This window comes from Amia ocellicauda, chromosome 23, assembly GCF_036373705.1.
Source record: "Amia ocellicauda isolate fAmiCal2 chromosome 23, fAmiCal2.hap1, whole genome shotgun sequence".
In the NCBI taxonomy this organism is placed as follows: domain Eukaryota; kingdom Metazoa; phylum Chordata; class Actinopteri; order Amiiformes; family Amiidae; genus Amia; species Amia ocellicauda.
Window position 1 is genome coordinate 17,385,892 of NC_089872.1, and position 25,326 is coordinate 17,411,217.

General features: G+C 37.9%; 2 protein-coding genes across 3 annotated transcripts; both read right to left on the reverse strand.

Annotated features, from left to right (window-relative positions):
- Positions 1-1,318: 1,318 nt before the first annotated feature.
- LOC136719151 (chitin synthase chs-2) lies at positions 1,319-10,961 on the reverse strand. Its single transcript, XM_066696999.1, has 19 exons — positions 10,892-10,961; positions 10,175-10,310; positions 9,887-10,069; positions 6,936-7,999; positions 6,352-6,438; positions 6,061-6,225; positions 5,732-5,915; positions 5,361-5,462; positions 5,103-5,244; positions 4,693-4,893; positions 4,228-4,512; positions 3,920-4,099; positions 3,413-3,818; positions 3,268-3,293; positions 3,077-3,141; positions 2,826-2,936; positions 2,367-2,584; positions 2,134-2,236; positions 1,319-1,874 (listed from the first exon to the last, which is right to left on the reverse strand). Exons 1-19 carry the CDS (start codon positions 10,924-10,926, stop codon positions 1,863-1,865), a joined length of 3,705 nt encoding a protein of 1,234 aa, XP_066553096.1. The 5' UTR covers positions 10,927-10,961; the 3' UTR covers positions 1,319-1,862.
- Positions 10,962-15,035: 4,074 nt separating this feature from the next.
- On the reverse strand, positions 15,036-22,192 carry LOC136719201 (uncharacterized). Of its 2 annotated transcripts, none has more exons than XM_066697047.1 (9): positions 21,821-22,192; positions 20,976-21,034; positions 19,731-19,778; positions 19,382-19,446; positions 18,479-18,516; positions 17,914-17,993; positions 16,089-16,151; positions 15,510-15,560; positions 15,036-15,207 (listed from the first exon to the last, which is right to left on the reverse strand). In XM_066697047.1, exons 1-9 carry the CDS (start codon positions 21,903-21,905, stop codon positions 15,154-15,156), a joined length of 543 nt encoding a protein of 180 aa, XP_066553144.1. In that variant the 5' UTR covers positions 21,906-22,192; the 3' UTR covers positions 15,036-15,153. The 2 variants fall into 2 exon arrangements, with proteins under 2 accessions (XP_066553144.1, XP_066553143.1); XM_066697046.1 differs by having other exon boundaries at positions 20,967-21,034; positions 21,821-22,190.
- Between the last annotated feature and the right edge of the window lie 3,134 nt (positions 22,193-25,326).

The following is a 25,326-nucleotide window of genomic DNA, read 5'->3' on the forward strand; positions in this document are numbered from 1 at the left end:
TGGTCACACCAAATATGGATTTGATTTACATTGTTCATCTGTTCACTCACTTTGCATTTAGATAATTGATAAATATAATCTATTAACATGTCTATTTTTTAAAGCATTCTTACTCCACACCTGCCTAAAACTTTTGCACAGTACTGTACATACATATTATATACCTTAACTGTGTATAATTCTGTCCTATCATAAGCACCAAGCAACACACCCTAGTGAGGATCTGATGTAAGGGGTGTAGGCCTATATACTTTTATAAGTGGCAATTAATACCAGTGTCATAGTATCATGGTTACCGATCATCTGTTTTAAAGACAGATTAAGACAACAAATAAATGTTCATACACTTCCAATACCAATAACAGGGTGTTCAGAGAGAAAATAACTCCTAAGGGCAGTGGTTCCCAACCCTGCTTAATTGAACCTTAATTGAAGTAACTTAGATTTGCTTAGATTGGACTTATTAAATTGTGTAATAAAACCCCCTACTGTTTGAAGTACTTAAAAAGCTCTGATTTAGTGCAATTAAGGATTCACTTAAGTAATTGAGAGCTCGGTTGGAAACGAAACCAACAGGACCAGGGTTGCGAACCACTGCCTTGGGAAGGCTGGTAGGGAGTCAGTATTAACTGTAAAGAATAAAACTGCCCCCTAGTGTTGTTAAATAGTCACTACTGAGCAAGACACTTTTTTTCTGCACAGGATGTTTTGTCATTGTATAAATCCTTAAATTTATATATATATATATATTTATATATATATATATATTCACACACAGATATACATCTCTTACAAAAATCCTAATTTACAAATAGTCTGTTATTCTGTTATTAATCTTATGATTTTATAGAATAATTCAATTAATTTAAAATAAGATTTGAAAGACAATTAACACCTTATAGATAAAGCCTTATCATTTATCAGCACTAATTAACTGTTAAAACCAGTTCCAATCTTGTATTCCACCACCTATAAGTAAAACATAAATTACAAACTCAGACAGTCCATCGTGTGGTGCCAACACCAGGTTTAAAATGCAAACAGCTACTGATCATTTAAGACATGAGCCACAGTGCCAAACAAATTAAGTATTTCTTTAGTCTTACACTTTTAAATCAATAACTGTAAACCAATCAAGCAATGATGGCCTTGCATTTCTTCACCATTCCAAAAATAAATGAATCAATACTATAAATGAATAAATATCGAACACCAGCAGGAGACTCACTGACCAAACTGAGCAGTTTATGTATAAGCGGACATCAACCAATCAACACCCACAAGCACTGCCATACAATCAACACACTTAGACCAAAGGTTGTGTTTGCTGCATGATTATATTTAATACAGGTGAAATAAAATTAAAGAACACATTCGTTACAATATATATATATACATGAATAATATACTATAATACATAAGTAACAACAAAGATATATGCATAAATTAAACAGTTCAATCCAGAGTGACTCACCACCAACACAGTGTATGTTTCAGCAGTTTTTAAAGTGCAGTTTTGTTTAATCACTATAATAGATTTTATTGTGAAATTATACTTTCATATATTTATTCAAATACCACAATAAATATGCATTCATTTTCAGAGATTATGCTAGAGTCTTTGGTCTTTAGTTGCTTTACTATTTCCTTTCTTATGTAAAAGATAATACTGTAATAAAATGGATTTATTATCATCTAAGCATATAATATATATATATATATATATCTACATTATACATTATGATGCATTCACTGAAGTCAATAGAAAAGTAAAAAAATAAACTGAAGTGTCAGGTTTGCCTTCATATTCAGATGTTGGTCCTTGAAAACTGAGGCCATCAAGAGCCATCGAGCCCAGAGATCTACAGGTAGTTCTGAGGAGACACAACATGTACATTGATGGCGTTTTTTGATCACAATCATTCTGGCTTCTATAAATATGTCATGTTATTTTCCCGTGTTTAAAGTATCTTCTACCACATTCTCTTTCAATTGTATGGAAACAAGTTCTTTAATGGAAGGGATTATTGACATTTAGGTTATAGTTTTCGTCATTTTAAAACTTGACATAATTGTACTCATATTTAATAGTTCAGGACACTTTATCAATGGACAGAACACAAAGTCCTTTACCTTTCCTGTTTCCTTCTGCTCTTTCAGAGACTTTTGGACTTTCCTTTTGACGGCTTTTGATTCTGTCCCTATGTAGGCCACAAAATGGATCAATGTGTAGACTCTGGAAAGACAAAACAAGCAACAAACACACAGGATTAACACACGAATCACAGGTACAATATGTATTTAGAGTGCTTATCAAATAAATAAAGTAAGAGTTTGCAGGATACTGGCACCCATAACAGTCGTACCTGTGATAAAGCATGGCCAGAAACTGGACTAACAGGAGGCCAGCAAAGGACAGCAGAAACATCAGTCCTATTGGGTCAATGTAGAGATACTGTCCTTTTAAATACAATCCGTTGGCGTAAACCTTTGGGATCTGGATACTGACTGGTGTTCCGATGGTTTGGAGGAAGAACGTAGCCACCACCCACAAACAATTGAACAGGAAGAACACAAATGTGACCTGTAAAGAAAGATGGAAGCACAATAAAATAATATAAATAATAAATACAATAATAATATCCACATAAATGCTACATGACAGTACTGTTTAAACCCTTACAAGAAACTGCAGGCATATGTAACATGCATGAAATCAATACGTTTAAAAATGATTTTAAAGTTTTTTGCCGTGTGGTAAGAATTAAGCATAAATAGATTTCAATTCCTCTATCAACTGGTGCCGTGTTCATCTGCAGACGTACCTTATTTCTGAGACTTTTGAGGTCTTTTTTAATTTGCTCTTGTTTTTTCTTGTCTTCATGCAGGGGTTCCAAGTACCTTTCTATGAGCCCCTCCCAAAATAATACCTCGTCCTGCGAATGAACAACACCAACAAATGAATGCAATACATGAATACGAAATACCATGTAACAACTACAGAATTATTCATGAGCTGTATTAGAAGACTGTTGGGCTTAAATAGAAGAGAAAAATCAAGTAGAGATGAACTCACATCTTCAAGAGTGTCTTCAACAAGTTTGAGTTCATCAGACTTCACTTGTAACTGTTTAATCCAGCCTGAAAAACAATAAACATAATAAAAGTCAAGAAATTGACTATAAAAACATAATATAGTGTAGCAAAATGATTTTAGATGATAAAGCTTATTATTGTTTTCTGCTGAAAAAGTTGGCTCATACTTACTGTCTCTCAAAATGCTTTCTTCTTGGCTGAAACAACAAATATTAGCAACTATTAGTACTTTATTCAATTCAAAACAACTTTGTGGCTTTTTGTTTCAGACATGATACACATTTTAAATCAATATTAATTTAAAAACCATGAATACCTTTGATCTTCCAGGCACAGTGCATTTTCTGTCACTTCATTCTGCTGTAACAGGGGCTGAGTGTTGGGGGTGAACTTCTCATCTTTATTTACTTGTATCTCGATGTTCCAGCAACAGCATGTGCAGGTTTTCTCATAGGCCACATGCTTCTTGGTGGTTGGAGCTGGTTTGGCCTCCGTCTTGCTGGCCGTTTCCCGGGTTCCCCAGGAGATGTTGTTCATGTTCACCAGTGAGAAGATGGTCAAAAGCAGGTAGCCACTTGGGATGCTGAGGATGTACACCACACCATAAATAATCAGCGGGGCCTCTTGTGGGTGGAGCAGGGCAGTGACAATGAACAGTATGCACATAGATATGAAGAACAGGCCACTCGGTGTCATGAAGGTTTGCTCCTTAACCATTTCACCTGGAGAATGACAAGCAAAAAAGTTTAGATTCATAATAAATTGAACAGGTTTCAACGGCACAATGGTGACACTTTTCCTGTGACACTGAAAAGTTGCATACCTATAATTGACAAGATGGTTGCTGACATTAGGAACGCATAGAATATGCTCATGAACGCAGCAATGTTGATCTGGGTGTCGGATTTCAGTTTGAAGCAGAGCATCATGTAGATCACAGGAGGCACAATGGCCAAGACCAGGGCCCAGTTGGCTTTCATGCCAAAGACAAACGAGAAGCTTCCTGCACACAATAAAAAAATAAAAAAATAAAAATTGGTTAAAATGTGGGGCTTCTTTTTATATTTAGATTTTGTGTTTGTAACATTGGTAGTGAGATAGCACGCACTCCAGGAACAAAACATCCTTTACCTGCAAGCATTAAACACACAGTGGCAGGGCCAAGGATGGAGGAACCCATACAGAAAACCTGGTACAAGATATAAGGTGTTGATATGGACTTATTTATCTTCACAGTCTGTGAGCCGGAGCCCAGAAGATCAATGGTGTTGGCCATGGTTGAGGGTCCCCAGCGACGTCTCTGGTTGTAGAACTCCTTGAACTCTTGAGGGGCATTGGTGTAGGCATCTGAAGCTGCGTTGTACTCCACTCTCCAGCCCTGTTGCAAGATCAGTGTGCACAGCCAGCGGTCCTCACCTGTCACCCAAATCAAAAGCATCGCAAAGGTCAAGTCTAAAGGATGATTGCACCAAGGAGATGCACTACAGAAACCAAAACATGAAAGTCTTCAGTACAATAATTCTTTTAATGAATCGGTTTAGATGTAGGGTTGGAGCTCGGGTGAAGATCATCATTAAAGCATTTGGACAAATGTACCTTGGTCATACTGCACATAGTGAATGGCTTCAGTGGCTTTGGTGGTGTATGTCTTCATGATGTTGTTGTCCATGAGGGCAGCTCCCCTGAACAGACTGAAGCAGCCAGGGCTGCACAGCACACAGCCAAGTACATGTTCTGCTGTCTTCTGAAGCCAGTGGCCCACAGCATATTCAAACTTCTGGTACCACACCATGGGACCTACAGCAATGGATAATCCCAGTCATTTCATATGTTGGTGAACATGGCTACTAGATGGCTGTATCTCCAAGGCAAAACCATAAACATGAATTGGAAATGTGTTATCATCAATATCAACAGTTTGCAGTACATGTCCTACTTAATTAATTCAGTTTTGTTTAAAAAAAAATTCAAACACATTTGATTTAAATGACAAGGAGCTGCCGTACCTGTGCCAGTTGGATGAATCCTGCCACAGGCTGCGCCAACGTCTGGGTAAAGTCTCATACGATCCACAAGAAGCATCACCGCTGAAGGCTGGAAATCTGTGTCTCCATCCAAGGCCAGAATAAATGTATTGTGTTTCTCTTTCTGCAAAGGTGGAAATGAGATATAACAGTCAGCCATTCTGAAGACTCAAAATAAACTTTAGAAAGTTGCTTTACACATGGTAGAAAGGTTCAAAGAGATGTCTAAAAAGAGCTGACCTTCAGGGCTTCCACCAGATAATTTTCTTCTTCACCCATTTCCAACTTGTCAAAGTACTTCCTGTCGAGCTTCCAACCTAACAGGTAGTACAGGTACATGATCTGAAATAAACATGTCATAATTCATGTTTTTAAGTCGTACTGTATTGAATGTGTGTATGTGAATCAAACCAAAACACAGTAGTATCTGTTAGTCAGGAGGTCATGATTCAGACACTCATAATTTATGAGGGAAAAATGATGTTAGGTTAAAGTGGGCTCCTTAGAAAGAGTTCACAATGCATAAGATTAAAGCAAATACAAATATTTTTCTCTGGATTATGATGAAATGTCTAGAGTAGCAACCTTGACGGATATAAAAATCAATGTACCTGAGACCATCGCTTTTTGTGCCGGATTTGCTCTTTATCCTTAAAGTGGATAATGAGGGGGTTTTCCTGGGGAAGAGTGTAACAGAGACGGCCCCCATACGGTGTTTGTATGATTTTCTGGTGTCCAGCTTCTTGGAGGTAGTTGGTTGAGTTGAAGATGCTGCTCTTTTCCTCACCGAAAACCCTACAGAAAGAAACCGGTTAACAACATCCACAGCATTCTCTACTAACACGAATCGCAGGTACACTTACTTATTGAAAAGCCTCTCTTTTGGAACACAAAAATGTCACAGAAACACTGTTCAATGTCCAGATTGATTTGTACTAACGTGTAGACTTCTTTGATGACGTCCACCAAGTCTTCGGCATATTCGTTCACGCAGCGTTTTTTCTTGCCAAGTTCTTCAACCTCCATGAAGGCATCATCAAAGAAAATGTGTGCCTCGAAGCTGATGTTAGTGTTTGAGCCTTTCTTTGGGCTGTGCTTGTCCAACCTTTCAACAGAGAAACAGATTTACTGTATTATTGTGTGAATGTGTTCTTCTTTTCTTTATATGTTGACTATGAGATCAGACTATAGCATTCTGATATTCTGGTATCACTTGTTCAAGTCCCTTTACCTGAACAATGAGATGAGAATTTTCATCATTTCGTCGCGGGTCTCGTGCCACATGGTCGCACAGAGGTAAATTTTGACTGGTTCTTCTCTGGTGAGGGGAAAAAACAACAAAGATGTATTCAGACATATTTTATATATTTCTAATTCTTAGAAAGAAGAAATTTTAGTGGTCATTATTGTTTTCTTCACAAAATCACAAAGAAAAGCACATAAACAAATACAATGCTATAACATCTAACATTTAGAAATGGTCACAGTTGCCTTTTTGTATTGTTGTCATTTATTTATAATTCTCATACATTTTTTATCACACTTGCACTGCGAATAATGAAACATTTTAATCCCTAGACAATATCAGGGCCTTGATCCCCAGATAAATGGCTAATTACCAATTCCTACCCTATCACTATTTGGATTTATATATAGTAGCTTTTGAAGATAAACTCAACCACCTTAGGGTACTTTGCCCATCTACGGGTGATCAAAGATTTGATTTAGTCTGGGCCGAAGTCTACATTATTTATATGCCAATGTTAAACGAGGGCCAAGTAAGGGTAACAGTTGTTTAACAATTAACAGTGTTACCTGTTCTTGTCGTCTTTGTTTGGAATCTGGAAGCGCATGTTGAGCAGCATGGACGGGTCGATGAAGGCAGATTCGTACAGGCGTCGGGTGAAAAGCTTCGCAGTCCTCTCAATACGATGAATGGGGATGAGCCAGACGTAGAGCGTGGACAGCAGGAGACCCGCCCACCACACAACTGCAGAGATGACCAACACTGACAACCCCCCCTGATTCAGCCTGTTAAACGCACCCCTGTTACACAAATTCTGAGTGATATCGTTGACAAGACTCTCCGCTACAGAAGTGTCCTGGTCATAGTTACTCGTAAGGGGAAAGTTCTGACAGTAAGTCGGCAAGTCGATATTGATTACACCGAAGACTTGCTGAGCGAGTTCGTAACGGATCACAAACGCCAACAGGAAAGCCACCAGCACGCCAGGGGACATGAGGATACTGGGCAAAACAAAGCCCCGGCGCAGAGCGTGCATTTTACAGGCAGCCACCACGAACCAGTGGCACAGGGCCGAGGAGATGGCCTGAATGGCAAACAGACTCACAGCCACTTTGACTGTTTGGCCTGGAACCTTATTCACCAAGCTCCAGTCTTCGCCTGACAATTTGACATAGGCCCCTATAATAATCGCTGTCACTACGATCCGGACTGTACTAGAGATCATGTAGGAGAAGTTCCTGGAGTGCTTAATGTCCACCACGATTCTGTCCAGGAATGGGATTTTAAACATGGTTGCGAAGTTTTCCCACCAGTTTAACGAAACTAATATAGTCCCCCATATAGCAAGGCCACAGTACATGTACATTTGTTTGCTGTTTGGGCCATTATCAATGCCATAACCTATGAATAAAAATACATAGCCAACCAACACCAGGATGACAGCGATGATAGGAGGTATTATGAGCAATTTGTTTTTCTCTTGTGTGAGGGCACAATTGGCTACCTGTAGGACAGCAGAAAATATGCACACACTATTCAGGATCATCACATTAGTTATAACGTCCAAAAAAGGCATGGCTACTAGGGTGAGGATTGCAGTGCCAGATGCCACGAGGAATTCAACACCCACAATCTGGAAGACAAAACAAAGGGAGGGAGAATTAATAACGAATAATAAGCAGTAATACCTGAAAAACTGCTAACGTGTAAATTTGCCATTGAAATATAAGTTCAGATATTGTAGAGGTGCATAGTGGGTGCAGTACTACACTCCCCTTTTAAAATAACACGTCTTTCAAAGCTGATGACAGCGACCCGTGCCAAGTAAAAAATAAATTATTAACTAAAGATCTTTGGCTGTTCAAAAATATCTATTCTTCATCTCTGTTGTGTACATTAAAAAGAGTTCAGAATCAACCACTACTGTAAAAAACAAATACAAAATAAGTATTAATTTTTTTCAACCAGGAAATGTACCCATTGAGACCAAGGCCTCATTTACAAGAGGGTCCCGAGACACAAACAAACAAACATTAATGAATGTATAGTACAACATTCAAAATACTAAAACAATACAATTAAAATTAAATAATAATTAAATCAGTTATCTGTCCTTATTTACAAAGCAGAAGAATATTGTTTTAAGTAATTGCCTGATGATATGTTTAAAACCAGAAAAGGATAGTCCGTCAGTTTCTCTCTTCAGATTTCTGGGAAAATAATTCCAAGTCTTTGACAGCCGATATGTAAAAGACTTCTCCCCTGCATGTACGCAGCCTTGGGACAACCAGGCTATCAGTATCACTAGAGTGTAAATTATGTGTGTTGCTATTCTTTACCATCAAAGTATACAAATATGCAGAGACCAAACCACTGATAACCTTAAATACTAAATACCAATGGTATAGTCTATAATCAAGTAAAGCAGATATACAGTTTGCAATAATGTGTCAAAGAAGGGCACTGTAAAAAAAACCTACCACATTAATTAATAAAGCACATCTAATTCATACAAAGATGTTTTACCAGCAGTTTGATAAATGTAGTCACTGTAATTTACAATTGGTAAGATAGTAGTCATCACCAACTTTAGTCTATTGGAAACAGTAAAAGCATTCCAATTTCTGTAAAGAAAACATAGTTTTGGTCCAATCTTTAAAACCAATTTTTCAATGTATTGATTAAAATTGAGGTGCTCATCAATCCACTTGCCTAAATACTAAACACATGCCTAAACATTGTATTTGATTTAGATCCATTTAGCAGTAGTCAAACACAATGTAATCTCTTCTGTAGAATGTTATAAGCACTCTTAAGTTCGTTTGTATGATCTCTATTGTTTTCCCAGATGTATATAAGATTGTATCATCAGCATATAAATGTATACTAGTATTATGATCTATATCTGAGCCCAAGCAATTCATAAAAAGAGTCAAAAGAATTGGCCCAAGTATCGAGCCCTGAGCAATTCCTTAAAAGTTAAAATAATTCCATCAGCTCTTATTGCTTGCGTTCGATCTTTAAGGTAACCTTTGAACCAATCTGAAACCCAGCCAGACCAGTTTTTTACACAGAATTGCTTGATATACAGTCAAAGGCTTTAGAAAGACCCAAACATAAAGCTCCAACAATGTTACCTGAATCCAGCACAAGTGATATATCATTAAGCACTTTAAGAACAGCAGTGTGTGTGCTGTGAGCAAAATCCAGACTGAAAATCGCCTACAATTGTATTCTGTTCTGGAAAGTTCTTAAGTTGTTTATTTACTAAATCTCAAATACTTTATGCAGTGCAGATATATAATTATTGAAATTCGAAGCATAACCTCCTTTAAAGATTGGAACAACACAGGCAAATTTTCAAATTACAGGGATTGTAATAGAAATAAAGAGATTAAAACGATCAGCTAATGCTTGAGCAATAATCCTCCCTGCTCGTTTTAAATAATGCAATGCAAAGAAATAAACATATAGCAAAAAGTAATACTGGCTGAGCCATAATAATTTGCCAAACACTTACCCAGACAAATGACAGCTTTGAAGGGGACTTTGAGTCTTTGAAAGTAATTTTCCAGCAACTCTTCAGGAATATGAGGACGCTGGGAACAACCAACGTGCAGGCGAGCATGAGGAGTCCGAAGGGTCTTGACGCTATAGTGGTGGAGGATTCGCTTGATATTGTTATTAACAGTAGCAAGGAAGACTGTGGAGAGAAGAAAGGAAAGTTGCACACCACATCAATAACACTCTCAAACTAAAGATACAGAGTAATGGAGGTTTCTTTAAAAAACAAATCCAACTGCCTTACTTTGCTGAGAAACCCCAGGACGAACACCATGAACCCAAACACACTGCAGACGAAGTATTGGAGAAACTTCAGCGACTTCCTGGGTTTCTCTTCATCCTCTACCCGGGGAACCTCTCGAAAATGGTCCCATGTCCTCCTAAATATTAAGGAGGAAATTTTTTTAAAAGGAGGCAATGATTTACTCTTTTCAACATTTCTATTAAGGGTCAAGATGTAAGATTTTGTGAATGATCCAAGCCTCTCAAAAAATAAATAAATGAAGGAGAAAAAACTGAGTAATCCAGATACACAAATATCATTGTTGAATTGTTGCATATTTCCAAATCACTCTGCTGCTACAGGTAAATTTGATCATCCAAACAAGTGTTGTTGTTTTTTTAAGTTAGTTTGTTATGTTATGTTAACACATCTCTGGTACATTCTTAATATTTTTAGTTTGTTATTTCTATATTTTCATTTTTATGCACATTCTCTCTGTCCTGGCACTGATTGAATTATTATTCTTACTAATACTACCACCACTCCTACTATAATAATAATAATTGTAAATACATAGTAATTGTAAATAATAGTAATAGTAAGTAAATTCCAATGCAAAATGCAATATGGCACTAAACAGTGAAATATGCAATTTTATATATACATAGAAATAGATAGTGAGAAACAGAAACAAACACATAGACAGATGGACAGGTAGATATATAAATAAATAAATACCTGAGCTCTTCTTTTCTTGTTGCCTCATCATCCATGTTTGCTCTACTTTTTGGACAACTTGTCCTCTGGACGATGGTGAAGTTTTTAACACTATTATTTGGTGATTCATTGTGGTTTTATATAATAAGCCACACCCATAACAACATAACACTGTAGTAGCAATCCCACCTGCATTTTCTGGTAGCACTTCCCCATACTTAATAGAATTACCTCAAGAATGGCAGTAATAGCACTGTTAAAAGGCAGGTGTAACATTATAATACATGGACTCTTAATTGAGTAATGTCTCTGATGCCATCTAATAAAGAAATCAAGTGATATAAAAGTCCCTTTACCTAAATATATGTCTTGATTGTAATCCCCTGCAAGCTCGATGTGTTGCTCTGACACCTGACACTTTTGCAAATGTACAGCAGGCTGATCAGCTTACAAATTAAAACAAAAATTATAAACTTAAGTAATACCAGACAGGAAAGATTTGTATGACAAAACAACCTCCTATACCGAGTTCAAGAAGAAATCGTATCCATGGATTCCATGATCTGCCTTCTGCTCAGTTTACTTCCTTATTTTCACTTATTTTGGATTAGTAGCCTAATGTTTATTTCATTTGACATTTCCCTAAAATATTATATTCTTGGTACCCTAAACACAAGATAATTTGATACAATATTTCAAATGTATCCAACTGCTGGGGAAACACATTTACATTAAAATGAGGAAGCAGAAAGCAGCAGAGATTCTAGGTTGATAAAAATATGTTGTTGAAGTTCTTTAGTTAGATTTATAGCAACTGAGCAGGCAAACATAATTTAGCAGTCACCACCAGGTGAAAAACCTCCATCAAAAATACTTCCTGGATGTATGTATTGAAAGATTAATTGCCTGCTCTGCATAGAACCACAGCTTTGCATAAAATGTAGTGTTTATATGTTAAATCACAATATTGCACAATATATATATTTTTAGATTACTTACCTTATTACTGCTGTTATGTTCTATTGTACAATCATGAATATAGTACTTTTTAGCTCTATGAAATATAAATTGATTGGATGGATTGCTGCTTCACACTTGTATCCAGTTTTGATCTCCACCTTAAAAGAAGGGTTGTGAATGCTGTAAGTCACATGATAATGTCCCACGATCTCAACAGAAGAAATATCTAGCAATAATCCCAACATAAGATTCAATACTTTGTGCAAAATGAACCAATTGTCGACATTTATTTAAAAAGTTGGCTTGAATTCACAGAAAAAGCATCTGGAATTACTCTGGAGTTGACTTGGTACCATGTTTTGTAGTCAGATGACACAGAGATTTTACTTATTTGATGCATTCTCTAATGGTATATGATGAAGATACATATCATATACTCAGCAAAAAAAGAAACATCCCTTTTTCAGGACACTGTATTATGAAGATAATTTTGTAAAAATCCAAATAACGTTACAGATCTTTATTGTAAAGGGTTTAAACAATGTTTTCTATGCTTGTTCAATGAATGAACATGCAGTTGTGGAATGGTCGTTAAGACACTAACAGCTTACAGACGGTAGGCAATTAAGGTCACAGTTATAAAAACTTAGGACACTAAAGAGACCTTTCTACTGACTCTGAAAAACACCCAAAGAAAGATGCCCAGGGTCCCTGCTCCTCTGCGCGAACGTGCCTTAGGCATGCTGCAAGGAGGCATGAGGACTACAGGTGTGTCCAGGGCAATACATTGCAATGTCCGTACTGTGAGACACCTTAGACAGCGCTACAGAGAGACAGGAAGGACAGCTGCCCTTGGAGTGGCAGACCACATGTAACAACACCTGCCCAGGATCAGTTCATCCGAATATCACACCTGTGGACAGGTACAGCTTGGCAACAACTGCCCGAGTTACACCAGGAACGCACAATCCCTCCATCAGAGCTCATACTGTGCGCACTAGGCTGAGAGAGGCTGGACTGAGGGCTTGTAGGCCTCTTGTAAGGCAGGTCCTCACCAGACATCACCGGCAACAGCGTCGCCTATGAGCACAAACCCACCTTCGCTGGACGTGATTTCCTGCAAGACAGGAATATCAGTGTTCTGCCATGGCAAGCGAAGAGCCCAGATCTCAATCCCATTGAGCACGTCTGGGACCTGCTGGATCGGGGGGTGAGGGCTAGGGCCATTCCCCCTCAGAAATGTCTGGGAACTTGCAACTGCCTTGGTGGAAGAGTGGGGTAATATCTCACATCAAGAACTGGCAAATCTGACGCAGTCCATAATGCACTGGTGGCCACACCAGGACTTAATACAGCTGGTGGCCACACAGATACTGACTGTTACTTTTGATTTTGACCCCCCTTTGTTCAGGGACACATTATTCCATTTCTGGTAGTCACGTGTCTGTGAAACTTGTTCAGTTTATGTCTTAGTTGTTGAAACTTTTTATGTTCATACAAATATTTTCAAATGTTAAGTTTGCTGAAAATAAAAGAAGTGAGAGGACGTTTTTTTTTTCTTGCCCAGTTTATAAAACATATGACATTGTCACCGAAATAGAACAAGCCTATCATTAAAAAAATAATTAAACCTTAAAGCAGCAGAGATTCCAGGTCAAAGAAAATATACTTTTGGATACCCAAATTCAGCACGTATTCCTGTACACCAGCAACTCATACAGCTGGGTCAGACACATGTGATCAGACAGCACTTGTCTTCCCAACTGCCTCAGGTAACATGTGAACATCTTGCAAACCATTTTATATCCGACCCAACCGTGGCTTCCCCCGGGCAATGCCTTTAATGACATGTTCCCCAACCGATATAACATGTGCAGATTTCAAAGAAGTTCAGTAGTTAATACCTAATGATCCGAGAATCACAAACAAAGGCATCGATTTCAACAATATCGCTATGGACTGTGCTCAAACACAATTTATGTTCCTGAAGACATTACTGATCTCAAACAGGCTTTTTGAATACCTAAATCTGTCTCTCGTGGTGCTTCTATACCTCCCATTCAATATTTCTACAGGACATCTTTCATCTTGCATCATGCACTTACATTCAATTGAATTTGCCAGGTGTCAACCCAGAATTGAATATTGTTCCTTTGCATAACTTGTGTTGCAGAGACCATCTGCAGCTGCAACTATTTTTGAGTCATCTGCAAATCTGACAATTTGCCTAACTATACTATATATGAGTCTCTCTCATTAATATAAATTTGGCAGATCAAAGAGTTACTCTACTTAGACTACTTGGATTGAGGTAACTTCCTTTATCACTACTCTTTTTAATACACATATGTACATTACTTTGGGCTTCTATAGCTTATCATTTTAAGATAAGTGGCATGTGGGGAACATTATCAGATTATTTGTGACCATCCAAATTAAAGAATATTGTGACTAGTTACTAGTCTATGAATACATCCCCGCCCTCATACATTTTAGTAAAACTGTGAAAAAAAAAAACAATTTTTACACATATGGACAGATTTTATATGATCTGTGTCTTTATGATTATTTTCTCACCTCCTGTTTGCTTGTTGTTTTTGTATCACCGATACCATTTTTGCATACCTTAATACTTCAGAATAAATGCCGACTGAATTTGCCAGTATATACACGCCCTTTCAGCACTTCCTTGTTCTTAAATATAGAAAGCTGTTGCTTTGCTAAACAAACCTGTGTGTAGGGATTCTATAAATCTTGAAATGTATGCAAAAGAGTCTTTTTCAGCTGAATGGCGCTAAAGTTCAGACACGTGATTTGTGGTAGCGGGCAAGGTTTCAACACTCGATACAAATCCCTGAAATGGCAGGTTCCCAGAAACTATTTAAACAAAAGCCCAACAGCCAGTGATGCATGTCCCAATGGCCCCTGAATGCCATCACCATGGGATTGTAAACCATACCCCGACATCTGGTGTGTAATATAGCAGAATACACACAATCTATCGAACATGGCATTCACAGGACGGAGAGGCATGAAGACTCCAAATTCGATGCAACGTCCATTGAGAAGCGCACTGAGGAGCACAGAGATCCCCACACCTCCCTGCCGAGCTACTGACCCTGTTACAGATGAACGCAGCTTATCGTATATGCGAAATGTTAAAAAAAAAAGGCCTCAATGTGTATTCATTTTAAATGTGTTTAATAAATACAGACAGTTGTCCTGATCTGACACTAAAACAGCCAGTGTGTTTGAACGTGTACATTGGAAAAGATGTACCATTCGCTGGCAGTCACAGACCGAAGTGCTGTCAGTGTGGACTGTCACCACAGAGGAGGCCGTGTGAACATCCCTCTCCAGCTGTGAGCATCGGCCGTCTGAAACAACATCAAACATGAACAGCTTATGGTCTTTCTTTTTCACCTTGCTTTAATTAGTTCCCCAATTCAGGCATATCTTATCATCACCCCTCGCTTCATCTTCTGCTCGTTCCTGAACGTTGCACACAATTGTTCTATTACAGTGTGTCGTGCTGTACTTCTATTCTGTGTTAAACCTCTGTGCAGAATGCAACTTTCGCACTATGTACCTTTTGAAATGTGTTGCAGTGAAATAAGGTAAACTTTGTTTCCACAGAGAACTTGCGAAAACCCTGTTTGAAATATAAACCCATTCTGACCTGCATTCTCTTATTCAGAAAGATCAGCTTCTGGCTCAGTAACTCCATTTCCTGTGGGAAACAAAAAGTCAGTACTTAGCTAATGGCTTAAAGAAAGCCGTCATAAAAATAGCATACTAAATTCCGATTAAGATTTTCTTCTTAATATCTGTTAATATGTGTTAATATCTTCTGTAATATCCTCCATATCATAAAGTAGGTATTAAACATTTCACAGATATTTTGTGTTTATGTTTTAAGTTTATTTACAATCTGTTTATCTGTTAAATATGATGTGAAAATATTTCAAAACACCTGGTTTTCTTTCTTTTTCTTTCTAAACCAGTGCTTTTCAAACTGGGGTCGTAGGGGGTCCGCGGCAGAAAGTCACCCCTCCCCCCCAGCTTTCGCAAAATGAATCCGTCAACCCCCCCCCCCCCACCCCGCTTCCATGACATTTAACCACCCCCCCCCCACCCGAGGACCACTAATCTAAACTACAAAGGAAGATATGAACAACCTTATCTTATATTCACGGTCATCAACCAGGAATTATGTGTTAAGTATTAGGGAGGAAAATAAAACAAAATAAGACCTTACCTGCTTTATCTTTTCCGGATATCTTAACTTGATTTCAGGAACAAGTTCTTCCAATCTTTCAATCTAGTAAACATTTGAAGATGAAAAATATTGAATAAAAACATACCACCTAGAGTCACATGCAGCATTATTAAAATCGATAGCTTATGATTCAGATTTCCTCCCTGCTCAACATGACCATAGATTTAAATCATGGGCTGTAGGGGGAATTACTGCCATATCCACATTGATATGGCAGGGTCAAATGGAGAGTTTTGAAGAGCTAATGTGCAAGTTTAATCTAAAAAGACTACAAGTGCAAGATTACTTAAGTAAACGTATAAAAACAAGGAGAACTAGATTAGCGAACAATGACATTGTTGATATATTCATTGCTACCTATCAAAAGTATAATCTGAATTTTTTTTATCAAAATTATATAACATCATCCACACCATTAAACAAGAATCAACAACATATATTAAAGCCAAATCAGAAATGGAAAACAAAATTATAATATCAGACGAACAATGGGAAGGAATATGTGAATTCCAACAGAGGTCCACTAATTCACAAATTTGGAAGGAATTTGGCTGGAAGAATATAACACGCTTCTTTATTAGTCCTAAACAACAAGCGCGTCAAAAAGACACAACTTCACAATATTGGAGAATCTGTGGAGAACAGGTGGCGACCCATACACACATTTTTTGGTCTTGCCTGAAGGTGCAGTGGTTTTGGCAATGCCTGAATACAACTTTTAACCATTAAATACCATCTGGTGTACCTTTTGAGCTTCTTTCAATGTATCTGGGAGGCTTCCCCGGTGAGATAAATGAGAATAAAACATGAAAAAGCTATCACAAGAAAATGGCTTTCTCGGGACCCTCCAACCTATTTCTTTTGTATTAATCTTCTCTCTCTAATGCTGGCACTACGTACATAGTTTTTTTCATGGTTGTTGTTATAAAACAAAAAGTAAGCAGGAGCAATATGCAACAAATGCTATGTAATGATTGTTTATGTAGACCTCATTCTTGCAATAAATAAAAAGTATTAAAAAAACAGAACAATATTGAATAGAAACCTTTGCTTATTCAACATGCAACATGTGAATGTGACAGCAAATATGAAGAAACACATACTTCATTTTTGTGAAATAATAATAATTATAATTATTAGATAATTATATTAGATAATTATTAGCCCCAGTGATTGCTGACGCCTGCATATCTCAGCAATATTGCATTTTTGTAATTAATTGTTACACAGAAGAAACAAAGGAAAGTTGCGTAGGGTGCATTGAAATGGTATGCATATTTATTTTGTAAGACAGTATTGTATTTAGATGGTAGGTGGCTAGCAACCAGTTGTATTCTACCAAAGGGTGGAAATCATTCATGCTGATGGAAACTATGTTTGAAAATGTATCGTATGCAGGGTGTCACCTTTGTTCCAGGGAAGGGATGCTAATTGGTCGAGGGCACTAATTACTGTATTAACTCACTCTAATGGAATGATTTAACTGGACTGTGACAAGCAATGTGTTAGGAATGGTCTACAGGCTAAGTAGTGGCAGGGTGAGTAGGCTGGATGCAGAGTGCATTGATTCCCCGACAAGACTGACAATAAAAACATACGTGTTTAAAAACATACTGTGTTTATAACCACGACAATATAACAATATAACCACTACAAAAACACTTATGAAACCAAGGCTAAGCTATCTGCAGTGCTGAGACCACACAGTAAAACATTAAGACCATGAGTTAATCAGTTAAAATACATTTCTGTTTAGTTAAATTCGAGACACACCCTTATCTCAGGCTTATCTGACTTCGCTTACCCTTCTTACAATGCTGTGCAGTCTTGTTTTCATGCTCTTATTGATCACGGTCAAGGCAATTGTGCGTGGCATGGGAACAACTTGAACAAAGGGGCATAAAGCACACACACACAGTTTTACAAGATCACATAAAAAAATGACGTATTGTCACCGAAATGAAACAAGCCTATCATTATAACAATTAAACCTTAAAGCAGCAGAGATTCCAGGTCAAAGAAAATATACTTTTGAATATCCAAATTCAGTTTTTACGTTCATTATATGACCAAAGGAAACAGCAGCAGCAAAGCAAGAAAAAATATATGAATATTGCATAAATCCACTGCTAGCAGCAAACAGCTGGTTTCTGGTGACCAACGGCTATTGGCCGCCGCCCAGTAATCATTTATGGATTTCTGGTGCAGTGGATTATTATGCTTTTCCTCCACCACAGCCTTTGCAGAATCACAGTGAAATATGGGTCAGGCCATTCTGTAGTAGATTACATGAATTTACTGTGTACACATTTACATTGCACAGCATCTCACAGCGTTTTCACAAATGATAACATGCTGCTAAAACTCACTGTGTTGGAAGATCTTCACCACTTCCAGCACGTAAGGCCTGCAGAGACACAACACTAAAATCTGTGATTGTAAGCAGGTCCACAGAAGCAATTATGATGCATATGCTTAGTATGCACAAGCTCTGAGAAAGATTTGCACAATTTATCACATTCTGTCCAGGTGTTCTGGAATATTGATTAAAGTCCATCCAAGACAGAGGATTCTACTGTTTCCATTTGTATTCTTCTTATTCTTATTGGTCTTAAGAGGTTTGTTATTATGTATTTCAATTATGTTGTTTTCATCCCTTTGTGACAGCACAACATATTGATGACATGTTATCTTCAGAGATAATAACACAGTATGACCTGTGAAGTTCATTTTCAAACAATGTACGCACACACACAGCACTGACATGGGGGAGTTGTTTTCTTCAGACAGTGGTGTTGGATTCAACTGACAGTGCTCATTAAAGTCCAACACAGCTACTGAATTTACAGCTTTTTAAATCCCATTCTATTTGTAAGGTTAGTTAGAACCAGAAAGTGTTTTTTTTTTTTTTTCAGATTGTCTGAGGGCATGTGAGAAAAATTCACGTGAGGGTTTTCACCTGGTTTAAACTTAAACATAAGCCAAGTATTTATTTTAAGAGATGTTTCCTCTTCAAGTGGCAAGTCGTGACAAAGATCAGACGAGTACTGAACAGACCAGATCAATTTTCTACCAAACCTTTATAAATAAAACAACATGGTCAACTGTCCCCTTTTCTTCCCAACAATCGTAGGGACAGTTACAAACAATTCATATTCCAATTACAGTATTAATTGGCAATTTAGAGTTTACATTGTTAACAGTAAGGAACAGAAGTGTGTGAATGCATGTGTGTGTGTGTGTGTGTTTTAGGGTCGTCACTCTTTACTTACACATGTTTATTATTTCCTGGTAAAATGCTGTTTAAGGGAATCAATGAGCCATTGGTGTTTCTTATCTGAAAATAAAATAATGTTTTTAAGATATTGAAAGCATAGGGTTACAGTCTATTTCAGATAGAGAGATTATCAATACACTACAACATGCATATATTTACAAAGCAATTAATTTAAAACTATTCCAACAGATAACCCATTACAGGATTTCATTTTCTAGTCCTGAACTGGACTCGAAATAGGGGACCCACAGAAAACGTGGGAAATGAGACTCATTTGAATGATGCATTGTTACATATGATTAGAGCCTTTTAAAAAACATCCTGCTTTTGCTTTCTTTTGTTACCTTCAGTGCCACCGCAGCATTGTTCAATCCAAAAGAATGAAAAACAATCTGCAGAGGGAGGGGTGGGGGAGACAAGGTATGTACAAAATAATTGGATTAATTAGAAAACAATAAATCAAGCATAAAATTCATTCATTTGGGAAAACTGCCCACTATTTCTTGAGAACTTCCTTTCCCTACAATGTGATGTACCGGATGGGTTGGTAAATGTAGGCCTACTATCTTTTCTCTGCCTCAGTATTTTAGGTATGCATCTTCAGAGCACCTCAGTGATTAGTAATGTTGCAGAAACATGAATCATGCCTTTGAATAAACTGATACAGATCCAAGGAATCGCAGGAGTGCAGATTTGCAGATACCATCACAGAGTCATTTAGAGAGATATTAGTTCTATCAAAACAAAATGTCGACTTTGAAGTACACTTAGGTCAAAACACCAGATACTTTTGGTGCAGATGCTTTGGTTCTTATTTTTCCTGATGCATGCTCTAATCCCCACAAGTGTAAACTGAACTGAAGAATATATAGCAGTGTGTGAATTTGGGGAGAGGGGTTAAAGTTAGGCCTGGTTAAAGAGGTGGGTTTTTAGGAGTTTATGGAAGGGTCAAAGGAGAGCGTGGAGTCCAGGATAGGGGGGAAGGAGAGGCAGTGATGTCATCAGTGGTGAGGGTGGATGGTGGTGCCTATGAGGAGGAGTTCAGTTTCAGCACGGATGAGCTTGATAAAGTTGTGTTGCGTGCAGGTCTTTATTGCAGAGAGGCTAGATTCAAGTCATTTGAAGATATGTCCAAATAATTCAAGATATCTCTAAATTTACTTTTAAATAACATAGCTTTAAATGATTTGCAGATCTCTCTAAATGATCATTTGGCTGGCCATACTGAAGTGGGTTGAGGAGGCGTTTGGTGCTGCAGTAGATCTGGGTGTCATTGGAGTGACAATATCAGACAGATATGATTCACTAGCACAGGTAACCTTTAACCAACGGGAGTAGCTTGATAAAGTTAAAATAAAAGGCCAGGCTGTTGCCAAGTAGTTAGATGGAGGAAGCTGAGTTTGTTGCTTAGTATTAGTTCATGGAGCAGGGTGAATTATTTGGGGCTGCGGCTTACATCATTAACACAGCACAACGGACCACCACAACAGCACAATTACAGCATCCAGAAATGCAGGGGGGCAGGAGGGCAGGAGGGCAGGGTGAAGGTGCAAAGAGAAAGTAGGGAGAGAGAGTCTTGCCTGGCGCACCGTGGCCGTGTCTGCGCCTCTGGGAATGGGAACCTCTCGCAGGGCGGAGATTCGGTCATCTGCGGAGGATTTCAAAGAACATTTTTAATTTCAATCTAAGCACAATCTAATCAGACTGAGTGCAGGGACACATCGGAGCATCTGACCAGAGCATTATTACTATTATTTGCAGAAGTTAAAATGAGAAATCAAACACACTGGGGGAAACAGAGCTCAAACCGGCTTGTTGTGATATTCGAATGTTATTTAAAGTGAAAACACAATCCAGACAAACCAACAAAGGGATAGGGATCTCTTGCAGGCTCAATGCAATGGAGATATTTCTGGAGTTTCAGAACTGGGTGCTGTTCATTTCCCCATAATGATGTCACCCCGGCCCAGAAAAGCAATCTCTGACAATGCCTTAATTAGACCAATTATGAAATCTAATCAACTTAAAATAGTTTGTGTAGAACATATCAATGTCAAAAACAGTATACACACATATATAGGCTATGCATATAATAAGAAAATTGCTAACCTACAAAACGTCATTAATAAAGAAGTAATAATGATGTCGTTTGAGAAAATAAAAAAATTGCTATCCATAGGTATCAGGTCATATCATTTAAAGTATCTGATACAGGCTGTCATTTGCTCTCATGTGCTGCGCAGCCGAGCCCGGTTGCGTGTCTGATGTGGCCACTTGCGGATTATAAAGTATCTTGTCTTTGTAATACGATGAGACGGTCTTACTGGAAATAAAGTTACACAAGGAAGCGCATACACAAAGCCAACTACCCTCGATGTATTATTTCTATAGTTACAACAAGGAAACGTAACAGCTTCAATCTGTCAATACATACCGTTCAGATCAAGCCTTTTCAGGGCCATCCAAGCGCTGGAAGTCCCTTGTTTTCTGCCGGTCACGTCAGTCGTCTCGTCCGGCATGTTGTCGCCGCAGTCAATCACAGCTGCTTTTCCCGACTCCTGCACGATTCAAACCGCAGGCTTTTCCTCCTCAAAAACGGCCCCGGTTTCCCAGGACAGAGGGTCTCGGTGCACTGTGGTACCCATGAGCCTTTGCTGTGATGGGGTCTGGAAGGGATGCTGGAGACGAGATTGTTACTATGTTTGTGTTGGCTGAACCCATTCAAACACAAACTGAACACATCATGAATAGTGATAATGCATGGCAGTGCAATAGCCTCTCAATCAGAAAATCAGGCTATTGTATAAAATTGGCATAGAGTAGCCCACCCCTGCAGAACAGGGTACTGGAGAGAATAAACCTCAGATAATCCATAGATGGCACTGTAAGGCAACATTTAGTTTACATCATGGTACAATGGCAGCATATATATATATATATATATATATATATATATATATATATATATATATATATGTATGTATAACTGACATTAATTCATGGAGCACTTGGCATTATAAATTAGTTTTGACCTTATAATACAGTGAGGATCTGAAACAGTAACAATGATTTCTGCATACTTCATTCATATAATTGATCTTATATTCTGTGTTAAGTAACATCACAGAAACACTGCTAATTAGGTTATGTAAGAGGTTGTGTTCTTTCTTTTCTTTATGAAACAACGGACAATCAGAAAGCCTTTGTTTGAAACCAATTACACACCCAATATAAAAACAAAGGTTCACATAAACTCAATCAATTGTCCTTTACTGTTTTTTTAATTATACCAGAGAGCATATAAAGCAATTGTATGAGACCATCTTTAAATTGCACTCTGTCATTTGTTTATTTCCTTGGCTCTCACCATGCACTGATGGTCCTTTACAGTAGCAGAGGAGAAATATAGTGCATAATAAATACATTCGACCACTGAGTTTTTTCAGGCACAGATCTAGAATTTAATGATCTTCAGCACAACTCTACAATTCACTCAGCTAGGGCATCAAACTTTATTTATTATTTAGCTGTAGCCTACTGCTGGAAAAAGTCAATTACAAAATCTGCCTTAGGAGAAACAGTCCAGATACACAGAGCAGCCCACTATATTTTGGCACCTGTCTGTGAGCTAGTAATTGGACCTGCATTAGGGCAGAATGCTTTGGAAACACTGTAAATACAAATATATTTTCAGATTTGTGTTGTTTTCCTAATATGCTTCACAAATGAAAATGTCTGTATACTTCCATGATCTAAATTAGGTAGGAAGAGATCAAAGATAGTCCAGATTCTGGTAAAAACAAAGTGGCTGTGTACTGCTGTAATAATTTAATGCATCATATTTCTGTCTCTGTGTTATTTTTGATGGCCATCATTTTTCCAGGAAGAAAAACCTGAATATTTCTTGTCTCATATCCAGCGCCAAGAGGTATAAAAATACAAGGAGTGTTTTATTTAATTCAACATCAAAGGCAATAATTTCCTTCTTGCATAATTTGACAACAAACTCAAGTGTCTTAGCTAAGCCTTGGCTCACTCCAAGATTTACAATTAAGGCTTTTGTGATCACGAAACCGCAAATAGGCCACATCTGTGTGACTGATCTGGGCTCTTAGCGATAAGCAACAAATGGTGGATTTTCCCCTCTGTTTTTATCCTCAGTGGATGATGTAGTTAGGAAGCCATGGAGGAAAAAGGCGATAAGTGGCAGACTTTAAAATTAAAGAGATCGTGGTGAATTTCTGGGGTTGATTAGTTATTAAAATCCAAACACGATTCGATTAATGCCCCCCTGACATTTGTAACCCATTTAATGCTCTTTACTTCCATACATAATTTGGAAGAAACACGTCTGGCCTTTTCCATGTACAGGGTTGCACAGTTAATGTCACCTCGCTTAATATCACACCACATTTACTGTCAACATTTTTCAAAAACCACTTGGCAAGCCACAAAAATTCTGTTGAAACTGCTTGTGATTTACTGCTTAAAATTCACCAGTAATACTGTTAGTAGACATTGTGTACAGCCTATCAAAAGCTGTGTCCAAGTCAACATGCCCAGCTTACACTTTCTAGCATGGGCATATATTGGGTTGCAAGAGAATCAGTTTAACACAAAGTTAAAAGCTGGAGATTTTATATCTCTGTGAAACATTACAGTAGATTTAATTTACCGAAGTTGCTAAGCAATTCTGTATCAGCCAATCAACAGTAAACTTAACAGAATATTGTTCTATGAAATCCACCAGTGAAGTCTTTTTAAAGTAACACACTGTCGTGTATTTCTCCTGCAGTCCCAGTAGCTTCCAGAAATATGATGTAGCGGTCCAAATCAGGAGCATCTGCTTGCTGTAAGCTGGAAAATGCATCTCTGAAGGGACAATGAAAGCCTTGGCTAGACAACAAGGTCAGAGACACACAGATGAGAAATGATAAGATCTATGAGAGTGAGAAAGAAAAAAGGCGATTAGAAAGAATAGTTAATGCCGAAAACTGACTTTTACAGCATCACGTCAAATGTAGGGGGTTTAGTTTATTTTAACATACACATTTAGGTCTTAAACATGGAATTCTAATTATTTTTGTCCATTACCACCTTTCTGGATAAAAAAAAATGTTCAAGATGAAATCACAGCTACCTACATCCCCAGAAGGAAATGTTAGGGAATGTTATTCATTTTTCTTCATTGACGTTGGAGAAAATCTATGAATACAAGAGATCCAATGAAGAAACTCCACCCCTAGCCCCCTGCCCGAGTCCTTTTTTTAACTCCATCACTGAGTAAGATGATCAAACCCCGGCAGATCTTACGGATGGGCTGCCTACAGCTGAGACAGCCTGCATCTGCTGTCTAAATGATGATGAAGTGAAACGGTCTTCATGCTGGTACTGTGTTCTGATGCACATGTTGGAAGGAGCACCCTGTTAGCAGTGAAGAGTAATTATCCGAGTGAGAAGAAAGGGAAATAAAAACAAGCTCTGGAAAATGAGGGGTGACAACCCGGCGTTGCGTTGGAAGCTCAGCCAACCCACAGGAAATACAAAATAAAAGCGTTGGGGAATAATTGCTGGCTAGTTTGTTCTTTGTCAAATTACTTTTGCTACTTTCTCTCAATGATACAATGGAGACATGTCATGCATATCTAGGTGTAGAAGTTGGAGTCTTTGTTTTTCTCTCCTCTGTGCCTAATGGTTTATTTTATGTTGGTTTACTTTATTTTAGTTTATTGATTGATTTTTATTTGTAGTTTGTCGTAGTATGTTTATCACTCTGTAAAGCAGTCTGTGGATACCCTGAGAAGGCCATAATACAAATAAAAATTGATTGATTGATTGATTGATTGATTGATATCTATCATAACAGAAGCATTCTCACATAATTCATCAAGTCTTATCTGCAAATGGCCTACATCTGATTTGTAGAAGACATCTGTTAAT

Bases quoted from the DNA above. Each gene is read 5' to 3' on its own strand.
- LOC136719151 (XM_066696999.1), bottom strand. From the start codon at position 10,926: ATGGATGATGAGGCAACAAGAAAAGAAGAGCTCAG. The intron at 4,100-4,227 runs GTAAAGGATGTT...TATTGTGTGCAG, and splicing joins TGTGTGTTTAATGCTTGCAG to GAAGCTTCTCGTTTGTCTTT. The intron at 2,585-2,825 runs GTACGTCTGCAG...CTTTCTTTACAG, and splicing joins TCAAAAGTCTCAGAAATAAG to GTCACATTTGTGTTCTTCCT.
- LOC136719201 (XM_066697046.1), bottom strand. From the start codon at position 21,905: ATGCCGGACGAGACGACTGACGTGACCGGCAGAAAACAAGGGACTTCC. The intron at 19,779-20,966 runs GCAAGACTCTCT...CTCCCTCTGCAG, and splicing joins ACACGGCCACGGTGCGCCAG to ATTGTTTTTCATTCTTTTGG. The intron at 17,994-18,478 runs GTGAGTTTTAGC...CCTTTGTTCAAG, and splicing joins GGTGAAGATCTTCCAACACA to TTGTTCCCATGCCACGCACA.